Below are 26,033 nucleotides of genomic sequence, written 5' to 3'. Positions count from 1 at the left end.
GTTCTTTGTACCTATGTATTTGCTGTTTGCCCCAATACCATTGACAAAGCCTCTGCTGATCTTCCTGCATTGGCTGGTTTCTGCCATGAATACTTTTCTCCCTTTGAGAAACCTGACATAAGAAGCAAATTTGATGTCTCTGAGGATCATTTTTCAGTGCAATACATTCTGGCAAATCTCTGTAGGTGCCTCTGAAACTTCACTCTTAAGCCTTTGCTTTATTATTCTGTATTCCTTCATTCACTACAAGTTTTTAAGGATATGCTATTATTGGTTGAGGTTTTTTTATTAATATTATATAGTCATTTATAATTGCATATGTACATTTCTTTTCAAGACGCCAGTGATCAAAGAGAAGACATTTACATTGGAAACCACATACCTTGTTCAGAAAGCTTCAATGGCTACTGTATACATGGAAAATGTGAATTCATTTATTCCACTCAGAAGGCTTCCTGCCGGTAAGTCTGCATGCCTCCAAAATGTGCTTGAAATTGCTGTAAAGCTTAGTAAAAATGCTCTCTAGCCATAATTACAGCATGTATCAGTTTGCAATTATCTAAGCAGTGGCACAGGAGCTGTATCCCTATGCTGTGGGCAGCACCCAGCTGCTCCAGTTGTGTGGGAGACAGAGCTCAAAGGAGAGGCTCCATCAGCCAGGTAGTTCAGAAGCTGAATCCCTCTGAGTGCTGCCTCAGTATTGTCGTCTTATTTTCAGCTGCTGAATCCTAGCTGGAGAAAAAACAAACAAACAAACAAAAAAACCAAAAAAAACCAACCCAAAAAAATGCCTTTGCCTTGCATGGCTTCTCTGTATGACTCTGCTTTTCCCGTTGACCTCTCAGTCTGTTCTTAATAATAATAAAAAAATAATAAATATCTTAATTTTAACATTTATTGACCTTTTTCATAATAATAGGCTTCATCTAGAGAGTATAAAATTGCAAAATATTCTTTAAACCACACCTTTTGTCTACAGTATAATCCAGCAGTTCAGTATGCTCAATACTAAGCCATTCAGTGTTCCCCAGGATATATGAATGGTCCAATTTATTTCCTTAGCTCCTAGATATTTTTTTCTTTACATTTCACCAAATAAATTCTGCATCTTTTTTTTTTTTCTCAAAAAATAAAATTAATCAAAAGAGTCGTTTATAGAAAAGGACCACTTCTTCTTAATCACGTGTAGTCCCTACTTATTAGGAGGTTTCACTCCTGAACTTTTAACTTGCAAGTTTGTACTTTCAGATTAATGTGGCTGAAGATACTATAACTCTTTGCTTTCCTTTCCTTTGGAAACTTCAGCTGTAAATCCATTAGATACTATTGCATTTTCTCCCTTGATCTTTATTGATTGAGGATATTTAGCGGGTTTTGCACAGCCAAGATTTAAGGGTTTCCAGACTGATCAGAGTGCAGGAATCCCGAAAGTCAGAGCCAGTATGGTTGTCAACTAAAGCATTTGAAAGCTTATACTATTCCTCTTCCCATCTGAGACCCTTTCTTGTTTATTTTCACGTTTTGAGTAGGACTTACTTGTTTTTCTCTTTTCTTTGGCCAGAACCAAGAGAGCTCCACATTGCTTTGCTTCTCTTGACAAACTGGATGCATTCCCACCATCATTTTGACAGGCATTAGGCAGGACTGTTTGATTACAGTATTCTTTTGATCTAGAGCTGTGTTTAACACTATTTCTGGTGGATTTTTTTAATTTCTCGGAATTTTTTTCTGGAAGGCACTAATCATATATACATTTATTCATTTATGATTCTATTATTATTCCATCGTTAAAATATTTATTATTACTCTAATAATTACTGATAGGCAATGTTTTGATGATTGTAATTAGTGTACTGTCCCTTTAAATTCTATTGTATACATTTACTATTGCTACTTTCAATTATTTATTTAAACAGCCTGAGCAGTAGCACAGCACTGGACCTAGCACAACAAACTTCACATGGTTCCGGTCAAGAATTTCTGACTGCCAGTTCTTAATCCTAGGTATAAGGTCTCCTTGGGGGGTTTCTTGCCTATTTAAATACTGATGGTCTCATACTTTATGTGTGTTTCCTACTGGAGCAGAGTTATTAAGGAAATGAATTATTTATATCAGACAGCAATCTGCCATAGTAATCATGTACCAAAGAAAAAAAATCTCTCTTTCTCTGGCAAGGAAAATATAATTATGAATGCTAGGGGCAAACTGTTAATTTCAAATGCTTTGCATTCTCACACACATCTAGCATATACATTGTTTCATTTCTTTCTCCTTTCCTGGTAGTGATATATGTGAGGTATCAGAAGACCTACAAAACTGCAGGAAATACCTGCACAGAGCAAATTCTGACTTTTGCTCTCACTGGGGGCAACGAATCTCCTTGCTCATTGTACAGCAATCCTCCAGGACTGACAGCAGGCAGGTGGGAGGAAGGTTTTGTCATAATCAAATGTGTAATACTTAGTTTAGCAGCCTTTGCACAGCTGGGATCTGGTCTATCCCCTGTTGCCCTCCTTGTGCAGTGCAGTTTTGCCTTGTCCTTATGGCAGGCTGCATCAAGGAGGCACACTTCAATCCTTTGCAAAGGGCTTGCAACTTCTTTAAACTAACTCAATTAACTGACTGATCAACATATTTTGATAAATCCATACTGACCTCTATTTATCTTGCTATTATATTAATGCTGTATTGTCTCACTATATATTAATGTAGCAGAATGCTTTAAAATCTTTTCTACTAGTTTATGGTAGCTTAAGCTAGTGCCTAGTACTTCATCCCACCACCAATATAGTTCTTAACACAAACAATTCTTCTTTGCAGGAATTCAATACTCCTGAATCTCTATTCAATATTTCTCACTAATTTCCTGTTGCTTCAGTGTTTCGGAGAAAACATCTTTGAATTGCTTGTGCCTCCTCTGCTTTGTTTTGCCTCCTCTGCTTTAAAGCAATTTACACACTGAGCACACTTTGTCTTTTACCTTCTTTAATGAGAACAAAAGCAAAGTAACAATAAGAATTCAGTCCGCTAGCAAGGAGTCCTCTTCCTTACTGTTTCTTTTGGCATTATTACCAACGTGTGCCCCATCCTCTTCCTTCTTGTACATTAATACATGTTTCTTTTGATTCCCTTCCTAGCCACTACCAAGCTTACTTACAGTACATGGGGGCTTTTCTTTAATGACTGCACTCTTACTGGAACTTGTCTCATGCCTGAACCAAAACTCCTTACATAGCAGCTCATGGCTGGAGAAAGTAGAGTCACAAGATTATGAACATGTAAACCCCAGCAGTAATCTCTGCATGCAAAGGCAGATTAGGATTTGCATTAGCAGTTGTGGGAAGGTCTGTGGAGTAATTATTTCGTTCCTCCAAGCAGAATTAATTCCTACCCTAGCACAAAGCTTTTGGATGGATGAGACCGATTTTGTGTTGCACTCGGGCTTATCTGATCCAATTTACAAAAGGATTGTTTGTCTGCATGTGAGTATTTCTTCTCCACCTTTCTACTACAAAGCTGGAGGCCAATTGTTTGATTCGTTTGCCCTTAATGATGTATTCACATCAGTTGGTTTTAAAGGATAACTGTACAAGGAACTTGCTCAGGGATGCAAGTGGTGGCCTTTGAGTCTGTAGACTTTAGCTCGGTGTCTTGAGTGGCACTTGCCTTTCCTTGTTGTGCTTCAGCGTCTCTCACCATGCAACATGAATTGCTCCAGGGTGTGTTTCCACTGCCACCTTCACCACTGGTACATCTCACGTTCCCTGAACACATCGCTGATCAGGAGCAGCCTCTGCTGAGGTTCTCATTAAGCCAATTGCTGCTTTACTCAGGGAAGGTACCATTTAAAGCAGCCATTTCTCTTCTGTCTCCAGCCATTTCTCCCCCATCCCTGGCCAATTTGTATGGATTCTTCCATGAACTCTCACTTGAACAGTTGTGGGCTGTTGGGTTTTCTAACTTGACCTCTGACAAGTTTTAGTTTGGTGACAAGGCAGGAAGGGGTTTGATGCTGGTCTTGTCCAATAGGTTAAGCAAGATTTCACTTCTGTAGGCTGCAGTTTGAAAGGAATTCTTCCTTTTCCCCCATTTGTCAAGGTTTCTCTTCCTCTTTGTCACTTCTTCCCCATATTGACATTGCAGCTGAAAGAGCATGCTCACTTTGTTTCATGAGCATGCTTCTGTGTGTCTACCTGTTTCACCTAGTTGCTTTATTCTTCCTAAATATCGCCCTGATTTAATAACGACCCACAAAATTCTTTTGCCAAGTCAGGGCCTTTACCACACTGGTGTGTTTTCAGATGGCCATTAGTAACCTCATCCAAGACAGCAGAGAATATCTGCTCTGTCTCTTCTCTTGTCACAGAAATCCAAACCATTCCCCAACCCAAGTGCTACCACATCTTTGCCTTCTCACCAGCCCTTTCTCAGCTGGAGTCACCTTGGGCTCCTTTCATCTGCAAAATGAGTGGGCTGTTGTCAAATTACAGATTCCATGAAATATTTCTTTTCTTTTTCAGGTGTGAATCAGGATATACTGGGCAGCACTGTGAAAAGACAGACTTTAGTATTCTTTATGTTGTCCCAAGTAGACAAAAACTTACGCATGTCCTTATTGCAGCAATAATTGGAGCTGTACAGATTGCCATTATAGTTGCAATTGTCATGTGCATAACAAGGTAGGTAAAGACAAAAACAGTGAAAAATTACACATTGTATGGATACTTTTTTTTTGTATTTAAATATCTGACCTCCAAAATGTTATGCGCTCTAACATATATCTTAAAATACTCGCATAAAAAATACCTAATGACTGAAGTGGGAGGATTATGTAACATCCTACCACGATTTTCTTTTTGTCAGAAAACATACATTTCTTTAATTCACAAGCCACCCATAACCACTCTGAATCCCCAGACCAAATACCCAGCAGAACAGGTCAGCCTTGGAATATATCCCGAAGGTCAGCTACTGTGTTAGACCTTCACTAGAGGTATTCAAGCATTGCTGATAACCTATGGAAGCTATGATTCCCCCCTCTTACCCAGTGAAACCAGAGAGGTTGACAAGACGCTATTCTCTTCAGCACCACTGCAAGTGGTGTTACACAGAGAAAGAAGTATCCCTCCCACCATAGATGTTTTATGAAAATCAATGTGCAACCAGCCCTATTATTAGGCACTCTCCATGGGAACCTGTTTTATGAATTGTAAAGATGCATGAGCACACAGTTCAAGTTTCTGAGTTGTGTCAGAGTCTCACCCTGTATGAAAACTGAGATGAGAGCCATGGATTGTTTTTGATGGCAATGGTTTCAGTTTGCTCATCAAGGACTTGAACCCAGTGAGGACTGAGGGGTCTGGGATAGAATAAGGATGACTTAATTACATTATAGGTACATGAAACATTTAAGTCCTACATTTGGGCATCCAAGCCACACTTCACCTTTTCCTCCTCCACTGGTCCTTGACTTTTTCAGCTCCAGTTACACAAAATTTTCTGCTGCTGCGTTAGTGCATGGCTTCCCAAACTCAGCGATGTAGAGTGATGCCCCTATGAGCAAACAATACAGACCTCCTTCCTATCTCCCTTGTAAGGTTCAACATAGCAGGTACAAATACACATATTTAATGCCTCCTGCACATATAAAAGCTTACCTGGCTCATGCAATTGATGTCATTCCTTTTTTAATCAACAATCTGCTGGCCAAAGGAGTGGTGTGGAAGGCCGTGGCTCAGCAGCCCTCCTCTTTCAGCCTCCCTGTGACTGTTCCCCAGCTCACAGTCTCTCAGGGACGGTCTGTCTCGCCACATCCCAGCAGGACTGCTCCATCGTGGATTGCCTGCTGTCTGATGGGCTAAATTCTGTCCCATTCAGAATTTCTGGCTTTTGTGAATCCTTTCTTAGTTCTGTGTCCATATCCCCAAGAAAGGGATCACCTGAGTTACCCCACAGAGAGTCCTGGGTGGGCTCTGTCTCAGGGGCTGCCACAAGGAGCATGGCACCTGCAGGTCCAGCACTTCAAAAAGCTGACTGATCCAGTGGATGGTAATCCATAGGATTTTAAGTATGAAATATGTATAAAGTCAAGTCAATGCAATTATTCACCATGGTATGTGTTTTGCTGGATCAAGGCCGAAGGATATAGCACCTTGCTGGTTTTGGTCTCAAGTTCAAGCAGAACTCCCTTCTGAGAGATCTGGGCTCCCATGGACATCCCCAGATGACAGTCCAGTACCAGACAGCAGAATCTCCCCCTAGTCAGCACAGCTTATAGACTCCTTGCTATTGTTAAGTACAGAAAGTTAAGTCAATGTGTTATTGCTAGGCTTAATTTTATGTGGCATATATAAAATTAGCCCTTTTTCTTTCTCTTTTTTAAACAGAAAATGCCCCAAAAACAATAGAGGACGTCGGCAGAAGCAAAACCTAGGCCATTTTACTTCAGATACATCATCCAGAATGGTTTAACTTAGTGATTTTTATACCTACATTGACCATGTGATGTACATTTTTATTATATCTTTTTTTAAAGAATGGAAATATTTATTTCAGAGGCCTTATTTTTGAACATTTTTAGTGTAACAATGTTGGTCTGTATTCTGAAAGCATCAGCTCTAACAGCTCTGAACTGTTTTAGTACCTTTACTTTTTGTTTTTGAATACAGTAGTTCATTTTCTGTATCTGTATCACATGGTTATATAATAGACTTGTGCTTTATCCATGGAATGTAATATTTTTGGGAACACAGATTTATTCCACCAATGGTTGTAGATTTAAAAAAAAAAACATAAACAAACAAAAATACAACAAAAAATCCACATTACCTAGCAAACAAGGCATGAACTAAAGGTAAAAATGTTTACAGCTTACTTTTCTTATGAGAAACTAGAAAACACTGTGTTTAAATACCGTAGATATTTAAATGTTTTTGGAAGTTAGTAACTGATTTTTTAGACACTGCCTATCGCATGAACTGTGAAGCTGTGTGCTGTGTGTAGTTGTAACATATTTATAAAACTTGTGGGCTGGGTCTAAGCACTGCCATCTTCATAAATAATTCCAACAATTTATTTTTAAAAAGGAAAATTATAAATTTCATAATTTGGGAAGTTACCTGGTAGAGCAGATGGCACAGGTCCAAAAGAAGTAGGTCTTAGTAGATTTAGGTATTGTAAAAATTGGTGTTGAATAATTGAACACAAAAAATGATTGGAATAAAGCCTACTTTATCACTGTTAAATCTGTTTTAATACTTCTTAAACTTTTTTAAAGAAAATACATGTTTTAACACCTACAATATGGATTGTATAGTGTTTGTGATTAAAATAAAAAAAAATAAAAGTGAATGAATTACTAGTGCTCTTGTATAGAGTATTTTCAAGAGCTAAAGAAGTCCATCCAAATTAGTCTGCTGGTCATAGTTATATTAATAGACTGTTAGTTGTCGTTTGAAAGATCCCAAGATAAAGTGTGAATAGGATGTGTTCAGCTGTTTTAACATGTAGTTTAGAATTTCAGAATTTTGCATGTAGGATTTAATAATTTGTTCAATAAAAAAAAAATGCTTTCAACATTTTGAACTGGAAAAGCATGTCACAATACAACGTTTTCACTATATTGCCTCTGGTTTAGTGTGTTTATTTGTTAGCCCATGTGGTAAATGCAGCAAGCTGAAGATCTGAAGTTGTTTTGCTGGAAAAAACAACCCTGTTAATTTTCCTGACCGCTCTTTGAATTCCCTTGGAGGAAAGCACTCCAGTAACACAAAAATGAAAGTAGATCATTAAAAATATGCAAGTTTGCTTTCCTGCCTAATTAGTAAGTTACTTAACTTTCTTGGATTAACACTAATAACTTCATCAGTACAGAAGCGTGACCCTTTAAACGTATGTTCCTTTCCAGATATTGCTTCCTAATTTTAGGGGTTTCATGTTGCTGAAAGTATCCAAACAAACATGTGTGGATATTTTATAGTCAGAAGTATTTGACTAAGCTCCAGGAGTGGTGTTTCACACCCTACTTTGAGCATCGCCGGAGCCAGCTGTCGCCCTCGGTCCCTGCAGCAGCGCCAGAATCGTTCTGGCAGGATCACTGAAACTTCGCCTCCCACCAACCTGGCCGAAGGCAGGCAAAATGGATCGCCGTGAAATCACCTTGGAGGCTGACAAAACCCACCAAAATCGTCTCTCCGGTGTCGCTGAGGAGGAAGAAGAGCAAGATGCAGCTTACACGATTGTGACAGTCCTGGACAAAGTGGCCAACATTGTGGACAGTGTGCAGGCAAGCCAGAAAAGGATAGAGGAGAGGCACAGGGAAATGGAAAACACCATCAAGACTATACAGATTGACATTTTAAAGCTCGCCCAGGCTCATGGCAATACAGGCTACACAGTGAACAAGTTGCTGGAGAAAACCCGCAAAGTCAGCTCCACCGTGAAGGAGGTGCGGGCACGAGTGGAGAGGCAGAGCGCCAGCGTGAGGAAGGTGGAAGCGAAACAAGAGGAGATGCTGAGAAAAAACAAATTCCGGGTTGTAATCTATCAGGTAACCTCAAACCTAATTTCTTGTAGCACTGTCCTTGTGTCACCTCCTTGGTGGCTGCTGGTAGGCATTGGTTAATGAACCAAAGGACACAGTCTGTCCAACATTAGAGGTATTTTATGCTTTCTTTAACATTGAGTTGTGCTCCTCAGTGCTTTTCAGCATGAACCTCCTGACGGCAGCACACACAGTCTATTATTAGTGCTGGTAGGTTTCTGAGCCAGTCATGTAAGATTAACTGCAGATCAGCAAGGACTATTTGTTGCCTTTCCAAAAGGTAATATGAGGCAGGCCCTGCAAGTCTTGTCATACAAACCATGCCTGAGATTCATCCCTGTTATTTTTTTCACCATATTAGGTAGAAGTTCAAATAACAAAAGTTTTTTCAGGCTCCCTGGAACACAGACTTTCTTCTAATGCTAATTTCAAAACATATGGTTTGTTTAACTTGCAGCATTGCCTAGGCTTTCGTAGTGCTGATAAATCGGGGGTTTTTTCATTGTCTCAGTCTATAGCAGTATATGCACAAACTAAAACTCAGACCCACAAAGCCTTCATGACAGCACATAGTCCTTTGCATGCTCTACTTTGGAAATGGTTTAACCCATCACTGTTCTTCCAGTCGTATTGGGCAAGCAAGAATACATTTTCTTTCATTGACCTCATTGCAGGATGCTCATTGTTCTTATATATATATATATATATGTGTGTGTGTATATATGTAAGTAATAATTGTGTTTGGAAAGAAGTTTCATGAAACGGTGTGGTCTCACTTGCATCCACATGAATAGACACTGCAGGCAGTTCATGGGGTCTGTCAGTGTTAGCAAGTGCTGTGAAACCCATTTGTTTATTGGCCTGCTCCTGCATTTGCTGAAACTTCCCAGCTCCCCAAGTGAATAGAAAGTAAGAGTGCTTAATCATTTGCCAGAAGCATAGTTGCTCCTTCATACTAGGGAGTTCCCAAAGCTTCTTTCAAATGAGTCATATTCACCATTAGACATTGAAAATATCAGCCCTCATGAGTAACACAACGCACTACCGTCACCCAGCCCCTTATCCCCTGGTCTTACATCTGTTTGTACATAAATAACATTACTTGCAATGAATGGAGCTGTGTGTTTCACTGCATATATTCACAACCTTATACAGCTGACAAATTCTTCTGCACAATCTAGCTTTCTTAACTACTTCGTTTTCTACTCCTGGGAAAAAAAATAGCTTTAAAAAAAAAAAAAGAGAGTAAAAGCTGAAGGTAGGAAACATTACCTCTTTAGTGTAATGTTAGTACCACATGCAATAGTACCAATTTTTGCCTCCCAGATTTTCTGACAGAATGACTTACTATGGATGCTCAGGAGAAAGCAGACACAATTTGACCTATTAAAATTATTGCAAGCTGTACCATCGTTACGGAACAGAAAACAGGCACTTTCACTTTTTCCCTGCAAATCATTTCCCAGCTAAAGGTAATAAATATCTCTGACTTCCCTGGTTAATGGCCTAATGCCATTTCATTGATGGGCCTTTACCATAATGATTGCAGCAGGATCAATGCTTTGAAAATAATTGTTCTTAAAACAGTATTCACTACATAAAGTAAATTTTTCTCCTAGCAAGACATGAGTTGTTGCTTATTTTAAAATGTAGTAAAATATGGTGAAAATGGATTTATACACAGCTATAAAAAACAGGTGCTGATATTTTCAGATATATTACACAAAAGGTGGCTCTCATGATGTGTACTTTCTCTAAGACTCACCTTCAGTAGGAGTTTCTGCAACCTCTGCTGGTTTTGCTGGACAAGAATGACCTGCACCCCATTCTGCAGGTTTAAGTCTTAGGTGGTACTTTTCAGCAAGGGCAATACCATTTTTGGTTGCTCTCTTTCTAGCTTCCCCTTCCTGCAGTAGTTGAGAACTGCCAGTGCAAACGTGAATGACTCCCTCTCTGATTTCCATCCCTTTTGTAAGGTAGATTGAAGAACATTTTCCCTCTTGCATGGAGGAGGAGCAGATATGCTGATCCCTCTAGGATCTGACATTTAACACTTTTCTTGGGGAGGATAACTGCATTGCTCCATAAAATCTGGAACACACAAAATAGTCAAGATTGCACTGAAGCTTTAAGGAACAGGTACATTTGTGAGTCTCTTCACACAAGTGCAGTGATTTTTACACTGTTGATTTACATCACTGTAGGCATACTGCTGGAATGCCTAGACCTGAATGACTGAAGCTTGGCTACAGTGAGTGGGAGTCTGTTAATAGCTACAGAATCAGCATACTCCCTCCACTATATTTTACAAATGGGTATAACCAAGTTGTTTACTTGGTTGTTGTGAGTGACAGCTCATCTGTACTGAGATTTTTTTCTGATGAAGCATTTGGGACATTGTGATGGAGCCAATGACCTGTGTATGGCCGATGTTGAATGCCTATGTGGGTAGGCACACATGGGTTTTACTTTTAACTTTTGCCAGAATATCGACATAGGAGGAAAAGGGAAACACCAATTAAATCCTAAAGATTTTCTTTCAAGTGGATAGCCTTGATCTTATCATTGATAGAAGGAGCAGGCAGGTTGAAAGGATCCTTGGCTGGAGGAGATGTCAGCAATGATGAAAAGAGTTGGCAATATCCTTGCATTAAAAAGAGACAAAGTGATCATCCTTGAGCATAATGATTAGGGAAATTGAGAGCATTCGTTTTTTAAAGACCATGCAGTTGAGGAGAAATTTGGTAGCAAGCATCCCTCCTCCCCAGGCTGATTGCATGATTAAAAACGCGAGGTTACCTCAGACTTTCTAGTGAGGTCTTTGACCCTGGAGCACTATGTGCTCTGAGGCTTTAGTGGGGAAAGCAAAGGACATTACAGGTCGTACAGGTCGCGGTTCACTTCTGTGCAGGTTAGTCTGAATAACCAGCTGTGAGAGCTACCGTTTCCCTGCAACCAAACAGTATCTAGCAATGTAACTCATTCTGACTAAACTACTCAGAAAGTAAAGGGGATTTTTCTTTTTCTTCTTTTTTTTTTTTTAATCCTGAAATAACTTGTTTCTTTTACGTTTCTACATGTTTTGCAGAATGGGAGCACACAGGCACCAGAAAGTCCATGTTACAGTTACTGGGCTCTTTTCTATTACTATTTCTATTACTATATATATAATATACTAATATTATATTAATATTTCTATTACTTTACGAAGCACCTGTCATAGTTTAACCCCAGCTAAGTACCATGCAGCCACTTACTTAGTCCCCCCACTCACCAGTGGGTTGTGGAGGAGAACTGGAAAAGGGTAAAACCTGTGGGTTGAGATAAGAACAGTTTAATAGTTGAAATAAAGTAAAAATAAAATAACAACAATAACAATAATAATTGTAATGAAGAGAGGGAGAGAGAGGAATAAAATCCAAAAAGGAAAAAAATCCAAGTGATGCACAATACAATTGCACACCACACACTGATGGATGCCCAGCCAGTCCCCAAGCAGTGATCAGTTGCCCCCAGCCCACTGCCCCCCCAGTTTATCTACTAAGTATGATGGTCTGTGGTATGGAACATCCCTTTTTCCAGCTGGGGTCACCTGTCCTGGCTCTGTTCTCTTCTGGCTTCTTGTACACCTCCTCACTGGCAGAGCACGGGAAACTGAAAAGTCCTTGACTAAAGGTAAACACTACTTAGCAGCAACTAAAACATCAGTGCGTTATCAACGTTGTTCTCATACTAAATCCAAAACACAGCACTGTACCAACTACTAAGAAGAAAATTAGCTCTATCCCAGCCAAAACCAGGACAGCATCATAAATGTGTAACAACTTCCTATGAAGGGATGCATGCATTTGTTTCACTCACAGCTGTCTGACGTTTAAAATTAGTGGACAGTCACAGAGGACATGTAAGAAACCAAGTAAGGTTATGGCTTGGCTGGCATACACAGTGATGTTACAACCAATTTGTTTGCCCTGCAATTGCTCCACCGCACATATGGGGAGAGACTAGCAGAAGTAGCCTTGTGTATGCTGCTCATATTATGCATAAATAATTTAAAATATAAGTGGTTTTCCTAGCCACTGTCCTTCTGCAGCATAACGACTTGGACAGTAAAAATGGTGAGATTGAGATGGGGACAATAACCTGTAAATACGAAGTGGAAGCATTTCCATCCAAAGTGGGAGTTAAAGTCATGGTGTCACAACCTTAGGAGATGAGGACACTGAAAGACCAGGGCCACCAACCCACCATCCATCAGCATGGAGTTTTAATTGCAGCTATTCTGAGAAAAACCTGTGATAGTAAGCATGGCATGAGGCAGCAAATGTAACACTGCTGTTTAGAAAAAGACAAAGGAAATTGTCTGAGCTATTGCCATTCATCTGACACCATTTGGGCATAATAATGGCAGGCTCAGAAGGGGTTCTGCAGAACAGAATTATTAGTACCATGGAGTTACATAGCTCACCAAGAGCAGATTGTGCTAGGTAATTCATATTTGATATTTTTTTCTGTTTTGCGGAAACATGAGAGGTCTTATCCTTTCTCATATATATGTACCTGATATTTTACCTCATAACAGGTAATCTGGAAAAACAACAGATGACAGTGGATTGTGTTGAAATGGGAAGTGAGATTTCTGAATGAGTTTCTAAAAGTGCTTGCTTCTAAGACCGTCTTTGTCAACTGTGTAATACCTTTATTAAAGATCCTGGCACAGAAAAGGTGTGGATGCTAATAAAATATGCTCAAAATGAGGAGCTGTCAGCCCAGAGAAAGAAATATTGACAAGAAAGCAAATTATCTTTAGAGGTGTAATAATGCTAAGTGTACATAGTGTAAATTCCTGTACTTTTAGCAGAAGCCCTTGTTGGTAGTTTGTTTTCTGAGGCCCTGTGGTTTGGAAAGGACAGAAAACGGTGTATTGATTGCTGACACGATGGCTGAGAGCCTATTTGATGTTGTGGCTCTTAAAAATGTGGGTATGAAAGGCTTCAGGCAAGATATTTCCAGAAATTATAGAGACACCCAGTGATACTGAAAAATCAGAGACAAAGCTCTCTAATATTGTCTGGCGTTTTAGAAGGCAGGCACTCTTTATTTTTGGCACCGGATGCACAGAGGGTAAGTTCCGCCCAACATGCATACCAACTTTATTCACTGTTTATCTTTATATGGCCAATCTATACATTTTAATGACATTTCTGAGAAACTATTAGTTCCAAGAACTAATTATCATTACAGTTCCAAGAACTACTTATCATACCTACACTCTTACTACGCATGTGTGGCCTAATGGGTCAGGGATCCTCTGGTGGTTCTTTGGGACACCTTCATCCTTTCTTCCTCTGCTTCATCATCTTCCTTTTCTTATCCTTCTTATCTTTTTCATGACTGTCTCTTCTTCTGGCCTTGTTTCAGCACTCTTGGCTCATGTCTTGGTTTTGGACCGGTTATTACCTACTTAGCAGCTAAACTACACAATGCAGCATTCTACTAGTAGCACAGCTTGGCAATGTCAGGGATACGTTAGTTGCAACATTTACAGTGAAGCTCACTGGTAAAATTCCCCACTATCAATGTGCCCTTGCCCAAAACACTTCAGAGTCTGTCTGGACTACTACATACAGCTCTGATCACCCCTGTTGCAGTAAGTTGTGTTAAAACTGAACAGGTTTGGAAAACAGCTACCAGGCCCATCAGAAGAATGGGAAGCCCTGGTAAATGAGGGGAGACGAGGAGGTCTTCCTAGCTTGGTTCAATTCAGTGAGACAAAGAGTCTAAGAGAGCTTGTGGCTGTCGTTTATATGCACATTGGGGCATGGATGAGGAGTCCAGTAAAGAAAATCAGCAAAAATATGAAATGGGTGTGAACTGTCCACAAGTCTTCTTAGGTCAGAAACTAGGCATTCTTAGTCCTGGAGACATAAGGGTCTGGTCAAAGCCTTCTGCTAGAACCCACGGGGAGATAAGAAAACTTCAATTGCTATTAAAGTGGAGCCCAAAGACTGAATGAAAAAAAAAAGATGGCGTAGGTTGACTACCTGTGACAGCAGAGCCATGGGCCCCAGCAGCCCAACGACACAGGCCTTTTGTGAGAGTCTTGTGGCACAAACTTTACAAATATTTTTACAGCTGGGACAGGTAATTGCCTTCGCTGAGATTACAGAGAATAAAAGAAAGAAACTCAAGGCCTGTATCAGAGAGCGTAGCAAGAGCCCTTTGTTTGCAGTGTCAAGTTTAGGTGAAGGCGCCGGGCGACCCCGTGCTGTGCGGCCGGCTATGGCAGGGTGGCACAGCCGGCGCTGCATTACTGGGGGCAGCCAAGAAGGTCACAAATTGCCTGTGACTTCTAGGAAAAAAATCAACACCTTTCAACCCACTGAAGAAAATCTGTATTTCTAGTGACACATTCACAGGGAAGAGGGGAAAGGGAAAATAAAAAAAAAAAAAAAAAAAGTAGCTTGTTGGGCCATTTTGGTCTTCCTACAATGAAACAGGCTGCGTATTTCTCAGGACTGTGTTTGTAGCAGATTATAAACTTGACTCTACTCCGTTTGATCCGGTGTAACTGGAATCCCCAGAGCTGTTCCTTTGTGACGATCCCCACAGGGTACAGGCTGTGTACCACAAGGTACAGCTTCTCAGGGCTGCCGTTGATTTTTCTCCACTTACTAACATGGAGTGGTGGAATTTACCTTCACACTGGCTGCCGCTGCTCAGGGCTTTGCTGGTGGCTGGCCTGCAGGCCGGCAGAAGAGAGTAGCTACACCATGAGCCTCGGGTGCCGTGCCCCTCCCCCACGGCTCTAGGGGCTGCCTGGAGCGGTGTGTCAGCAGGAGCTGGGGCTGGCTGCCGTGGGCACGCACCTATCTTCAGCCATACCCTTCCATGCCTGAGGCCCACATTCAGCAATGGACTTGGCTGGGGACATGCAGTTGGGATTTATATTCTCAGCACTACTGAAGACAGCTGAGTCTTGCAATTATTGTTTTAGTACAAGAATAAAGTTGATCAAAACAGCGCAGGGACAGATGTGGGAAATACGTGAAGTCACTTACAGCAAGTTCAGAGTTTGGAATGGGATTCATCTTGCCAAGCATTAGACATCAGTAACACAGACGTTTGTACACGTGGCCTGCAGATTCCCTTCAAGCGAGCAGAGAGAAATGCATGGAGCCTGATTCACCTGACTTGTTGTAGATATCTACTTCTGAATACAGTTTGTACTTTATAAGTACCTGTTCTCTCCATCTAGTTGAAAAGGCATCCAGAAGCAACTTCATATGGAGATGTGGTTGCTTGGGCAGATGAGTTCAGCAGCTCCTGATGGCTGGCTGGGTTTCACTTGTTCTTGAGAACACTTCCCTGTTCCAGCTAGCTTGCAAGAGCAGTCACCTTGTGGCAAATGAATGAATCAAAACATTACCAAACATATATTTTTGTCTTATCACATCTTGTGATTGCTCATTTTCCTCCACTGACAAAGGGCTGGTATCTACAGATAAATTAGAAGTGAGAAATTTCACCGTCTCGATTGCAGATCTGTGGACTGACCTGCAGAGCTATTCCACAGGCTAGTTCCATAAAACAATAGCAAAGCAAAGTAAGTGTGAAGATTTAATTTTCCCCTGGAGCTACAGCAGTCCTTTTTATGTAGCTTGTGGTGGCCTGGATCCAAAGGCTTCTCCAAGTGATGTGGTGTAACTGGGTACTGTTTGCTCGTTGTCTGTAGCTTGCTGCAGTCAGATAATGAGAGAATGAGCTAGGTTTCTTTATAGTCAGTGTATGCTCCTGGTTAAATTAATTAATTTCTGTCAGAATTTACAGAAAAGGGATGTGTATTAGGCTTCACAAAAGAGAAATGAGGGGGGTTGGCTGTTCTGGCCAGGCTGCTTTTTCATTATGTAAAAATAATTCTAAATACAAGCAACAGAACTTGGCTATAAAGTCTTATGTACTTAAGTGTTTACTTTCTATCAACTTTACTCGATAAAATCCCTTAGGTACCCTTTTAAAATAATCTTATTTCTCTCTCATTTGAGCAGCTTTTTGGCCTGATGGCAGATATTTTGAAATGGCATATTTGTAGAAAAAAAATGAAGGGATCGCTTGAGATTTATAAAGCTTCACGCTTAACTGTTAGAATATGAGTAAAAGTACTGAATGATTTGTAATTGGTTATTCATCAGTGGTTTCATATTGATTTAGAGAGCAATTTCAAGGAGATGTTTTAGTGATTTACCTCAGCTGTCAGTTTGAATAGCAAATCATTCATTTAACATGCAAATTTCTAGGATTTTTTTTAAACATTGTGGCGATGCAGTTTCCTGCCCATATGCTGCCAGTTATTTGCATCACCAGTTGTCATAGACACGGCAGCAGCACCGTGTGCTGGGTAGCTTTCGACCATTTTGCGGCTTCGTGCTCTGCTTCAGAATGGTCAGGTGATCACCAGTCCCATCTGTGCATATGTTAATCATCACCTGCACCTTCCCTGCCACACATCCCAAGGCTCAAAGATCACTTGCTGTGGCCTTTTCCCTGCGCAACACAATGACTCCAAGTTATGGAGTTTCATCTGTCTCTCCTCCCTACTTATGCTGTAAGCAGTTTCTTTTGGAGCATTCTGAGTCTTCATTTTACATATTTATGCACACAATATATATTTTTATATACCTTTTATATATACATAATTTTATATAAATAATCTAATTTTCTCTGCTACTGTTTTCTGTCTCTTAAAAAATTTTGTTCAGCTAAATTTTTAACTGAAATTAGATAATAGTTGAGAGCAGATAACATTGTCTTTACTAAAGCTTGTCAGAGTTACACTTTGGAGCTATTTGAAAAGAGAATGCAGAACTGGTTTATAGTATTTCTAGCATCTATTTACACATAAGACAATGTATTACCTTTTTTTCTCCTTGCCAACTCTAGAAGCCCAGTCTGGGCTTTGAAATACAAACCCAGAATACATGTACCAAAACCATGAAAGGACACGGGGTAGAGCTCTTGCACTGGCCACATCCATTAGAATGCCCTCATATCCCATTATTTTTTATTTTTAAATGTCATTATAATAAAATTATTACTGAAATCATTCATAAGTGTTAATGTACTTAAAGCCTAAGTATTGTTGTATAATGACACTACATCACTGCTTCATTTAGAGAATCCACTGGACTCTAAACTAGCAATACACCTTTGCTTAATGAAAATAATACTGCTATTGCTATTAGTTATTAATCCCATCTGTGCTTACAAAGATAAGGAGTGGAGATTTAGCTAACAAGTTTGTGAGGGGCCTTTTTTAATAACACTTTTTCCTTTGTCCAGCCTCGCTGGCCTTGCTGAAGGCATGACATTCCTCTTCCAGCAGCCCCCTTGGCTTTTTTGCTCCTTAGTTCAGCAGTAAGAGCAAATGTTGCTATTAGAACCAACCTGATCTTTGGCAGGACACCCCTGCAGCAAAATAGCTGAGACATTGCTAAATAATTTGCTCTGCCATTTCCCTCCTTTCCCTACCAGAGGTGAGAAGAGCCTGACTGTGCAGGCAGGGTTATCAAGTAGGCACATTTTGAGACAGTCTCTTTCCTCCCCCACAGTTTTCAATTGCCTGAGTGTCACCACCTCAAGTTTCATAAGGCTGATTAGGGGCATTGCCTCATTTAAGATTATTTACCTACTCTTTTTAAGGTGTCTGTGAGGTTAAAAAGAGCCAGAACCTTGCGCTTTGTGTCGTTTAAGGAGCAGGTGTGTTAGCCTTCTTCATAAATGCCTTGTTATTTTCTATGGGAGAAAAATGCTACTGCTGTAATCCCTTCCCTGAGATTAGGAGACACTGGCATTGCCTGCAAACTGGCCAGTGCTCTCACACATGGGTGCAGAGCAGCCAGAATTTTGGCGGCCATTGAAAATTTTACAGAGCGAAAGGAGTATGTGAAGGACACAGACTATGTCGCTTCGGAAATTTTCTATTTGTGAATTAAATTAAAATGGGAGCAGAGCGGGAAAATGGCAATGATGGAGTCAGACTTTCTCAGGAACCCAGTCTTAGAAATATCTGGGTTTCCATATTCATTGCCCCTGGAGCCATCCATCCAAATCAATGCCGTGCTGGCCTTCTTCACCAAAGCTGAGGTTTAGTCACATTTATTTTGTATTCAGCCAGGCCCTTAAAAACTCAGACTTCTTTGGCTAGGCATATTTGAGAAGTTAAATGCTGAAAACCTAGGAAAAGGTGAAGTTCAGGTTTAAAATGTTTTCTTAGCAAATTTGCTGTGCCAGGGGCATCACCAGCCACTCCTGAATTGTACAATTGTTCTGTTACCTTTAAGTTTTGTTTGTTAAAGTTGTTTCTTAGGCAGTGAATCTAACTAACTTCACAGATTTGTGGCCTCTGTATTTCTTTCCCTGCCTGGCTGAACTATAAAGGTCTCCAGGGTTTTCCCTTATCATTCAACCAATGCCTTCGGTTCCTCCTCTGCTACCACAGAACCTGAAGCCTTTCTCCTTCCAGACCTCGTTTCCTGCCACACACATGCATTTTTCCAAAATATTTCCAGTTCCAAAACCACTCCATGTAATTCTTCCTCCCTTCTCCCCTCCTACACCCATTCACAATACAAACCCCCTCTTCCCAGCACCCCTGCCACCCACCAAAAACGCCGGGTCCAGATCTACAAGCAAGGTACCTGAGCCATGGCGTGTTTGCTCAGGACAGACTCCCCAGTCAGCTGGGAGGGCAGGTGGAATGACTCACAACACAGCTGGCTCCTCAGCGGAGAGCTTATTCCTTCATGCCTGAGCTCAGCTCCATTCTCAAATTGTTGGAAAATGCCCAAATATATGTTTATATGTTAGTGGAGGGGCTGTGTAAGGATGAGAAGGTGGGAGATGCATAATTTGAGCATATATGCCACGCTTTTTGTACAAAACCGAGACAACTTCCAAATCAACCACTTACACGGCTGATTTCCTGACTTTTTTCTTGAAGAAGGAGAAAACCACTTTTGTTTTGAAAGGTTCAGGTCTATTTCCATTGTGTTGTGTGGTGGACTTGTCAGGAGATAATAGCCACCAAGCATACCTGGACCAGTGTGAGCACCCTCTGTAGTACGCACCCTCTCCAGGTGCTCTATCTATAGAGGAGTGATGAAAGGGAAGCGGAATGACCAGCTTCCACTGATTTGCTTCTTTGCTTCTGGTTCTGGCACATGAATATCTGGGGTTTTGCCAGTAGGCCAGGCAAGGAGAGTACATGTCCTTTGTATTAACCAATAGACCACATGACTGCACTCCTCTTTCCTCAAGAAATCAGGTTAAAAATGCATTACTGGTGTCATCTTCTGCTGTGAGATAATCTCCTGTCCTCGTTTTATTTGAGCACTTACAAATTTAGCTTAAAGATCCTCCCTTACCTCCCATGAAGTGGCGGTGGCAGATACAAGTTCTTCCTAGAGAAATGCCTAAGTAGATTTTTAACTAAAACTTGCAAGTAGCATCTTGAATTGCTCAGCTCCTTCTCACTCTCCCCTAACACCAGGCTGCCCAGTCCTGCTATTTCCAGTCCCACCTGCTTTCAAGCCAAGGAAGCTGTCACCCAGTTCAGGGCTTTGTCCTGTGCAACTGAGACCAGTAGCTGGTCTTTGCTTTTAGTGAGTCTGTAAATGAGCTGGTAGCTATATGCTTTGACTCCATCTATTTCCCACCTGATGCTAAAACTTATCATTCCTGCTTTAGGAAGGACAAGCTCCTCTCTTCTTTCTACTCCACTGATATCCTGTGATAAGAAGAAATGGGGGGAGGCAGAAGAGAGAAAGGAAGCAGATGAGAAAGCTCTCCTACTGAGCCTAATTCACTGCATTTTTATTATGAAACCTCCTTAACATGCTAGCCAGTTTCACTAACACTTTCCACTTTGGTAACATCTTCTATCAAGAATTCTTGAGGGGAGATAGAAACTCACACTAATTTTTAGCTTTGCTACATTTGACTTTGCAAGATGTGTGCAGAAACTAAGGAAAAGGAGAAAATCCAAGATTTGGCAAAGATCATTCTCAGTCTGTAGCAGAATGAAAAATGTTCCTCAGGAGCTGCAGTTCTAGTTTCTGTGTCTCGTCTACAAGGCCATCTTGCATTCACAAGTCTTAATTCTAACACATGTGTGAAAGTTAAAGCACTCTCTCCTTTAGCTAATAGACTATAAAGCTACCTACAGTAAAAATCTGGCAAACATTTGACAAAAAAAAAAAACCAGAAAAAAATGTTCTTACAGAGGAATATAGCTTAAATATTGCAGAGTAAATAGTCTCTCTGCCTTCTCTCTCTTTAAAAAGTAATCTTCATGTGAACAGCATACTCTATTCACTATATTGTATTCATTTCTATATGTACTGAAATTTCAGAATAGTCATTCTGGAAACATTTTCATTATCATTTCAGCTGAAGGAGTGGGCTGTAATTTACAAACTTTGAGAAATTATTATCCAGCTGTGTTTTAGTTCATTTTCAGAAAAGAAGGGATTATGTTTATATATAGAAGTCTTTATATAATTAATGTTAATTTGCACATGTTAATGAAGATGATTATTAGCAAAGCATTGTAGTTTTGTTCCTGCTGATTTTGACAGATGAGTTGAATAACATTCTTCTGTACTCAGTGCAACACAATTTGTCCCTATTTTTTCTAAGCATTAACAACTATTTTACTACAGGGTTTTTAATGAAGCCAAGGCATGATGACAGTCTCTTAAGTGGACTTTATCTGCCAAATAGCTTAATGTATTTTATTTTACGTATTGCTAGCACTCTGTAAAATAACATTAAACATGACTTGCTACTAATGAGTCACTGTGAAAAATGACAGGCATCTTTCTGGCTTGAAATCAGTTCACGGCAAAATATTCAGTAAGCGTGACCAAAGCATTCTTCATGGGTTCACTGCTTCTAATATCTCTCCTATTGTCTGTATTAAGATAGTAATACTAAGGGTAGAGCTGACACAGTCATGCCTCAAAAATCAGCTGAAGTAGTTAGTACTAATGGGAAACAGCTTGGAGAAGTTTTATATAGCTGTCTGAACCCCAAAGGGCTGCTCCTCCTGGGAGAAGAGCATGTGCACGTGCACGTCTAGTAGGGAAGCAGGGGCTGGCATTGTCCATCTCATACACCTCCTACAAGTTGCAAGTTTTCTACTCTGCATACACTGGTACTTCTAGATAGAAGTGACTCGCTGACACTGAGCCACAAATTTGTAATATTCATGCAGACAGCAGTCTTCAGATCAGAAGATCAACCCCCTTAGGAAATTCAACCTGTTCAGATAAATCTTTCCATTACCACAAGCTTTATTCCTTTTTTTTTGCATGTCCTTAACCACTAGGTGATTCTTGGTGACATATTTGTTTACTATGGAAATCTGTGTCTTTGAGGTTCTAGCAGCCTTTCTTTGGAAAGGCTGCATAAGCTCCTAGTGCTAAAGTTATCTAGGCTAGTCACCATTTCCAAGGATGCTGCTAATACATATCATATGTATCATATAAACATGTAATACTGCATGCTTATACAGGCCACCAAACTCACCACAGGAGATAGAGGTGCTTGCTCAGGGTCATTCATATATTTCCAGATGGAACAAGTGAAGTTCACCTCAGTGAATTGCATGGAACTGGGTTTACTGAGTAACATCTTACGCCTTTGCTGACTTTGTCCCCTTGTGGAGCCAGCATGTGTAAATTAATATGTTGCGGTTCATTCCCTTCTGAGCAGCAACAGAAATGTTGCTAAGTTCCAATTAGTCAAAAATGTGCAATAGTCTTGGTGACAGTAATGGACTGGAGCTACTGGTATCATTGAGGCACTCATTTGGAGAGTGTACAGCTGACACAAGCACAAAAGTCTCTTTTGTGTACAGGATGTCTACTTTTAATGCTGACTAATAACGGATCTAGATCCACTCAGAGAAGCAGATAAGCTCAAAAAAACCTAAACCAAAACAAACAAACAAACAAAACCCAACTCAACAAATCAAAGAACTAGACAAATCTGCTCTGAAAACCGTTAGAGGCCAGTATGCATAGGACCATGGCATTCATTAGTTTCAGGCAGAACCACGCTGAAAAGAAGTCTTTAATCAGGCATAATGTCTTTACAGAACTTGCCAAAGGTTTCTTCTGCCGTTTATATTCTGTATAGAGCACACACGATGGCACACACATGCGATGTACTTTGTTACAATGTTGTATTTCAGTTAGCATTAATTAACTACAAGCCAACCTCGAGTCACCATCATTTTAAAATACACTTGGCTGGAAGATGACTCTGTGCTTTCATTCACAGGAGGAAACCGAGTGTCCTTCATCTCTCTCTGTTATCAAAGAGAAGACAGCAGGTGAAACTTTAGAGGATGATTTCTTCCCACCTGATGATCTGTCTTCTGATGAAGAATATTACATCGAAGAAAGCAAAGCAACCCAGTTCAAGAAATCAGGCATGAGGCGCATAGATGATATCAAAAAGGCATTTTCAAGGGAAAATATCCAAAAGACGAGACAAAATTTTGGCAAGAAGGTAAACAGGCTTCGAACTAGAATAGTGACCCCTGAGAGGAGAGAGAGGATCAGGCAGTCAGGAGAGAGACTGAAACAATCTGGGATAAGGATCAAGAAAACCATTTCACAAGCTGCCCCAACGGTGGAGACATTCAAGATCCATAAAAAAAATAAAGAACGAACAGGAGCTGAAGGTCAGGAGGGGATCCAGGAAGCCGGTGTGCACATCGCCTCAGAGCTCGCAGCAGCAGAGCCCTTCACTGAAGAAATTTCTTATACAGAAGTGATCACTAAGGTAAAGAAAGATAAGAATAGTGCAACAAAAAGTGCTTCCCAGTCAACTGAAAAAGGAGTGACAATCCCAGAAGTTGTTCTTAAGCAGGAAGGAAAAGAAGGAGGAGGAGGTGACGATGTCCCTTTGCTGGACTTAAAGCAATCGGTGTAAAGAATCCATTAGCAAACACACCATTCTATCATTACTGAACAAGAGATAACTCAGCTTTAGAAAAATGTGTGAATTTGTGTTATACCACAAAACACGTGTTGGTGTTGTTCTGTCACTTACGTGGGTATCTGTAGTGTTGTCTTCCTGACAAAAGCCAAGCCATGTAAAGTGAATGAAGTGGCTCCCCCGCTCCCCCGTCTTGCAGTATGCCGATAGCCATTGTTAACCCAAATGGAACTTGCATGCCGAAGGGAGATGGAAATCTGAATTTTCAGTGATGTAGCAGTCACTTTACAGCCTGATCACTCTCTTCACTTTTATGTACAATAGTATAAAAATTATTTCTGTTATCTTATACTGACTCCTGTAATCAGAAAACAGTAACAAAGCTATTACTTCGTATTAGCGAAAGGAAGAACTGTGGAAAGTGTCCATTTAGCTATACAAATCTTATCATTTAAGGGCCCTCGCTGAAACAGCAGGAGGAGGAAACTCCTGCTTTATGCAGGGTGTGACAGAATGTGGTAGGAATGATAGGTTTTTGAGTAACTGTGTTTCTTCTTAGTGGAAAAGAGAAGCCCCTGAAATGACTAAAGATTATTTCCAGAGAGATGGAAGAGGAAGGTTTGATGCACATAAGCAATGCATTTGCTGCACTTATGGAGTAAAAATAAAAACCCAGAAGACACATTAAATATGGAATAGCAGGAGAAAAAAAGAATGAGGTATCGTATTCATGTTTTGGAATGATGAGATTGTGAGAAAGGTATGAAGCACTAAAAGAGGAATAAGATTAATGCATGGGTTCTGGATAAATAAAGGAAAGAATTAGAATACTGTGACTGAAATTTCCTTGAGATCTTTTAAAGAATTGTTACTTATAGGGCTCGTGAACATAACTGACCAGACAAAGGAATCATTTTGTTTTCCATTCTCCGTGCTTGCTCTGATGATCACTGCGATTAAAATATATTCTACAAAGTCGCTGAAGTACAGGGCCAATCCATAACCCAATTCTTTGTATCCTATTATCATCGTTATCAACCAGCCACAGCCTCAGGGATTATGAGACAGACACCCTCTAGAGTATGGAATGCTGTTTATTTGCAACACTTGGGAGCCAGCGCCCTGACATCAGATATGTTTGTAAACATGACCGCCACGCTGACATGGGGTGCAGGACTGTATTGCTGTCTTCATTTTTAAACGGAGTTGCCTTCAAAGCACTTACCTAAAGCAACGTTAGTCATTACTATCTGTGTGAAACCTGTACAACATTGCTAAAAGCTGTATGATTGTATTTAATATCTCAGATATTGGTTATCTATATACATTGTTTGAGGACTCCCAGCTAATTGTTAATAATTTAAATATAATTAGTTTGACTTCAAATATTCTGCTTGCCAGTTCTTTCATTTAGTCTGGTGTACATCACATTTGAAGCGAAACAGCTTTAGCAATAGCAACTAGGGAACACTGGTTGGGGAAGGTCAATGCTATACTCTGTCAGTGACATTTCAAATCAAATTAAGGTTGTCAGGTTGGAAGCAGCAACTCCACTGCAAGGGCAGGACAGGGCAAGAGAGAGAGACAGGGAGAGGAAGACATTTCTTTCAACAGTAAATTGTACATCTCCACTGTAATTAGATGCAAAAAGAAAGAAAGGTTATGCTTATAGGATAGACTGAAGGTTTTGATTTGTTGGTTCCTTACTAGTTGTAGGAAGTCTTTCCTGGAACCAGGTGATTGTATATTCATCTTCCAGTTCCATATAAAACTGTAGCTATCTTCAGTGAAATACTGCATGATTTGTCTGGTTCTTCTGTAATATGACCTGCATTATGTTCTGCAAGATCCGACATTTTCCTAAAGTGACAAACAGGGTTTCATTATTGAAATGAAAATGTCAAAGTTCAAAGGAGCTATTTCTTTGCATTTTTATGCAGCAGAACATGAAGTGCTAGAACATAATTGCCTATAGATTTTCTTTATATAGAATTTAATTTTCTCATTTTACTTGACAACAAAAGGAAGTGATGCAGTTTCCATGGAGCTTATCATGTAGCACCATATATAACCTCTATCAAATATGTATTTTTTTAATGTTTACTTCTAACGTCAATTGTTCAGAGAATGATTTCTTTTCATAGCAAGTAGTGAGTTCTTCAGGTGTGCAAAGTATTCCTATGTACGTTCTTCATTTTAAGTTATTATCAATGTTACTGACTTGAATTTTACATGTACCGAGAAATCAAAGTTAATTTACTCCATATCTGCTCATACAGGTAGGGGATGGGGAGAAGACTGCAGTTTACAACCTCAATTTCTATACAACAGCACAGCCTTTTGCTGCTTGAAGCCCCCCTTATCTTTTCCATAATTTCCCAGAGCAATGATCCTGGAGCCCAATCCTTTGCCCTTCTCAGAAAAAAAATTCTCAATGAAATCTGTTGCTGTACAGCTGTGCTGCAGGGAGGCCTGGTGTATAGC

General features: G+C 40.2%; 2 protein-coding genes across 2 annotated transcripts in view; both read left to right on the top strand.

The window, feature by feature from the left end:
* The window catches only part of TMEFF1 (transmembrane protein with EGF like and two follistatin like domains 1), a gene marked incomplete at its 5' end in the record, with an annotated part of 130,343 nt that extends 122,721 nt beyond the window's left edge, over window positions 1-7,622 (top strand). Inside the window, 3 exons of the mRNA XM_056331498.1 lie at window positions 338-461; window positions 4,522-4,680; window positions 6,388-7,622. Coding sequence (XP_056187473.1) covers window positions 338-461; window positions 4,522-4,680; window positions 6,388-6,472 — 368 coding nt within the window. The remainder of the gene's footprint in view (window positions 1-337; window positions 462-4,521; window positions 4,681-6,387) is intronic.
* Window positions 7,623-7,699: 77 nt separating this feature from the next.
* On the top strand, window positions 7,700-24,937 carry CAVIN4 (caveolae associated protein 4). Its single transcript, XM_056333617.1, has 2 exons — window positions 7,700-8,549; window positions 22,887-24,937. The coding sequence occupies exons 1-2, from the start codon at window positions 8,139-8,141 to the stop codon at window positions 23,541-23,543; spliced, it is 1,068 nt and encodes a 355-aa protein (XP_056189592.1). The 5' UTR covers window positions 7,700-8,138; the 3' UTR covers window positions 23,544-24,937.
* The last annotated feature ends 1,096 nt before the right edge of the window (window positions 24,938-26,033 follow it).

The sequence above is a fragment of the Falco biarmicus genome, chromosome 3 (genome assembly GCF_023638135.1).
Source record: "Falco biarmicus isolate bFalBia1 chromosome 3, bFalBia1.pri, whole genome shotgun sequence".
NCBI classification, from domain to species: domain Eukaryota; kingdom Metazoa; phylum Chordata; class Aves; order Falconiformes; family Falconidae; genus Falco; species Falco biarmicus.
Note: the sequence above shows the minus strand (reverse complement) of the source record. Positions and strands in the feature narration are given on the sequence as shown.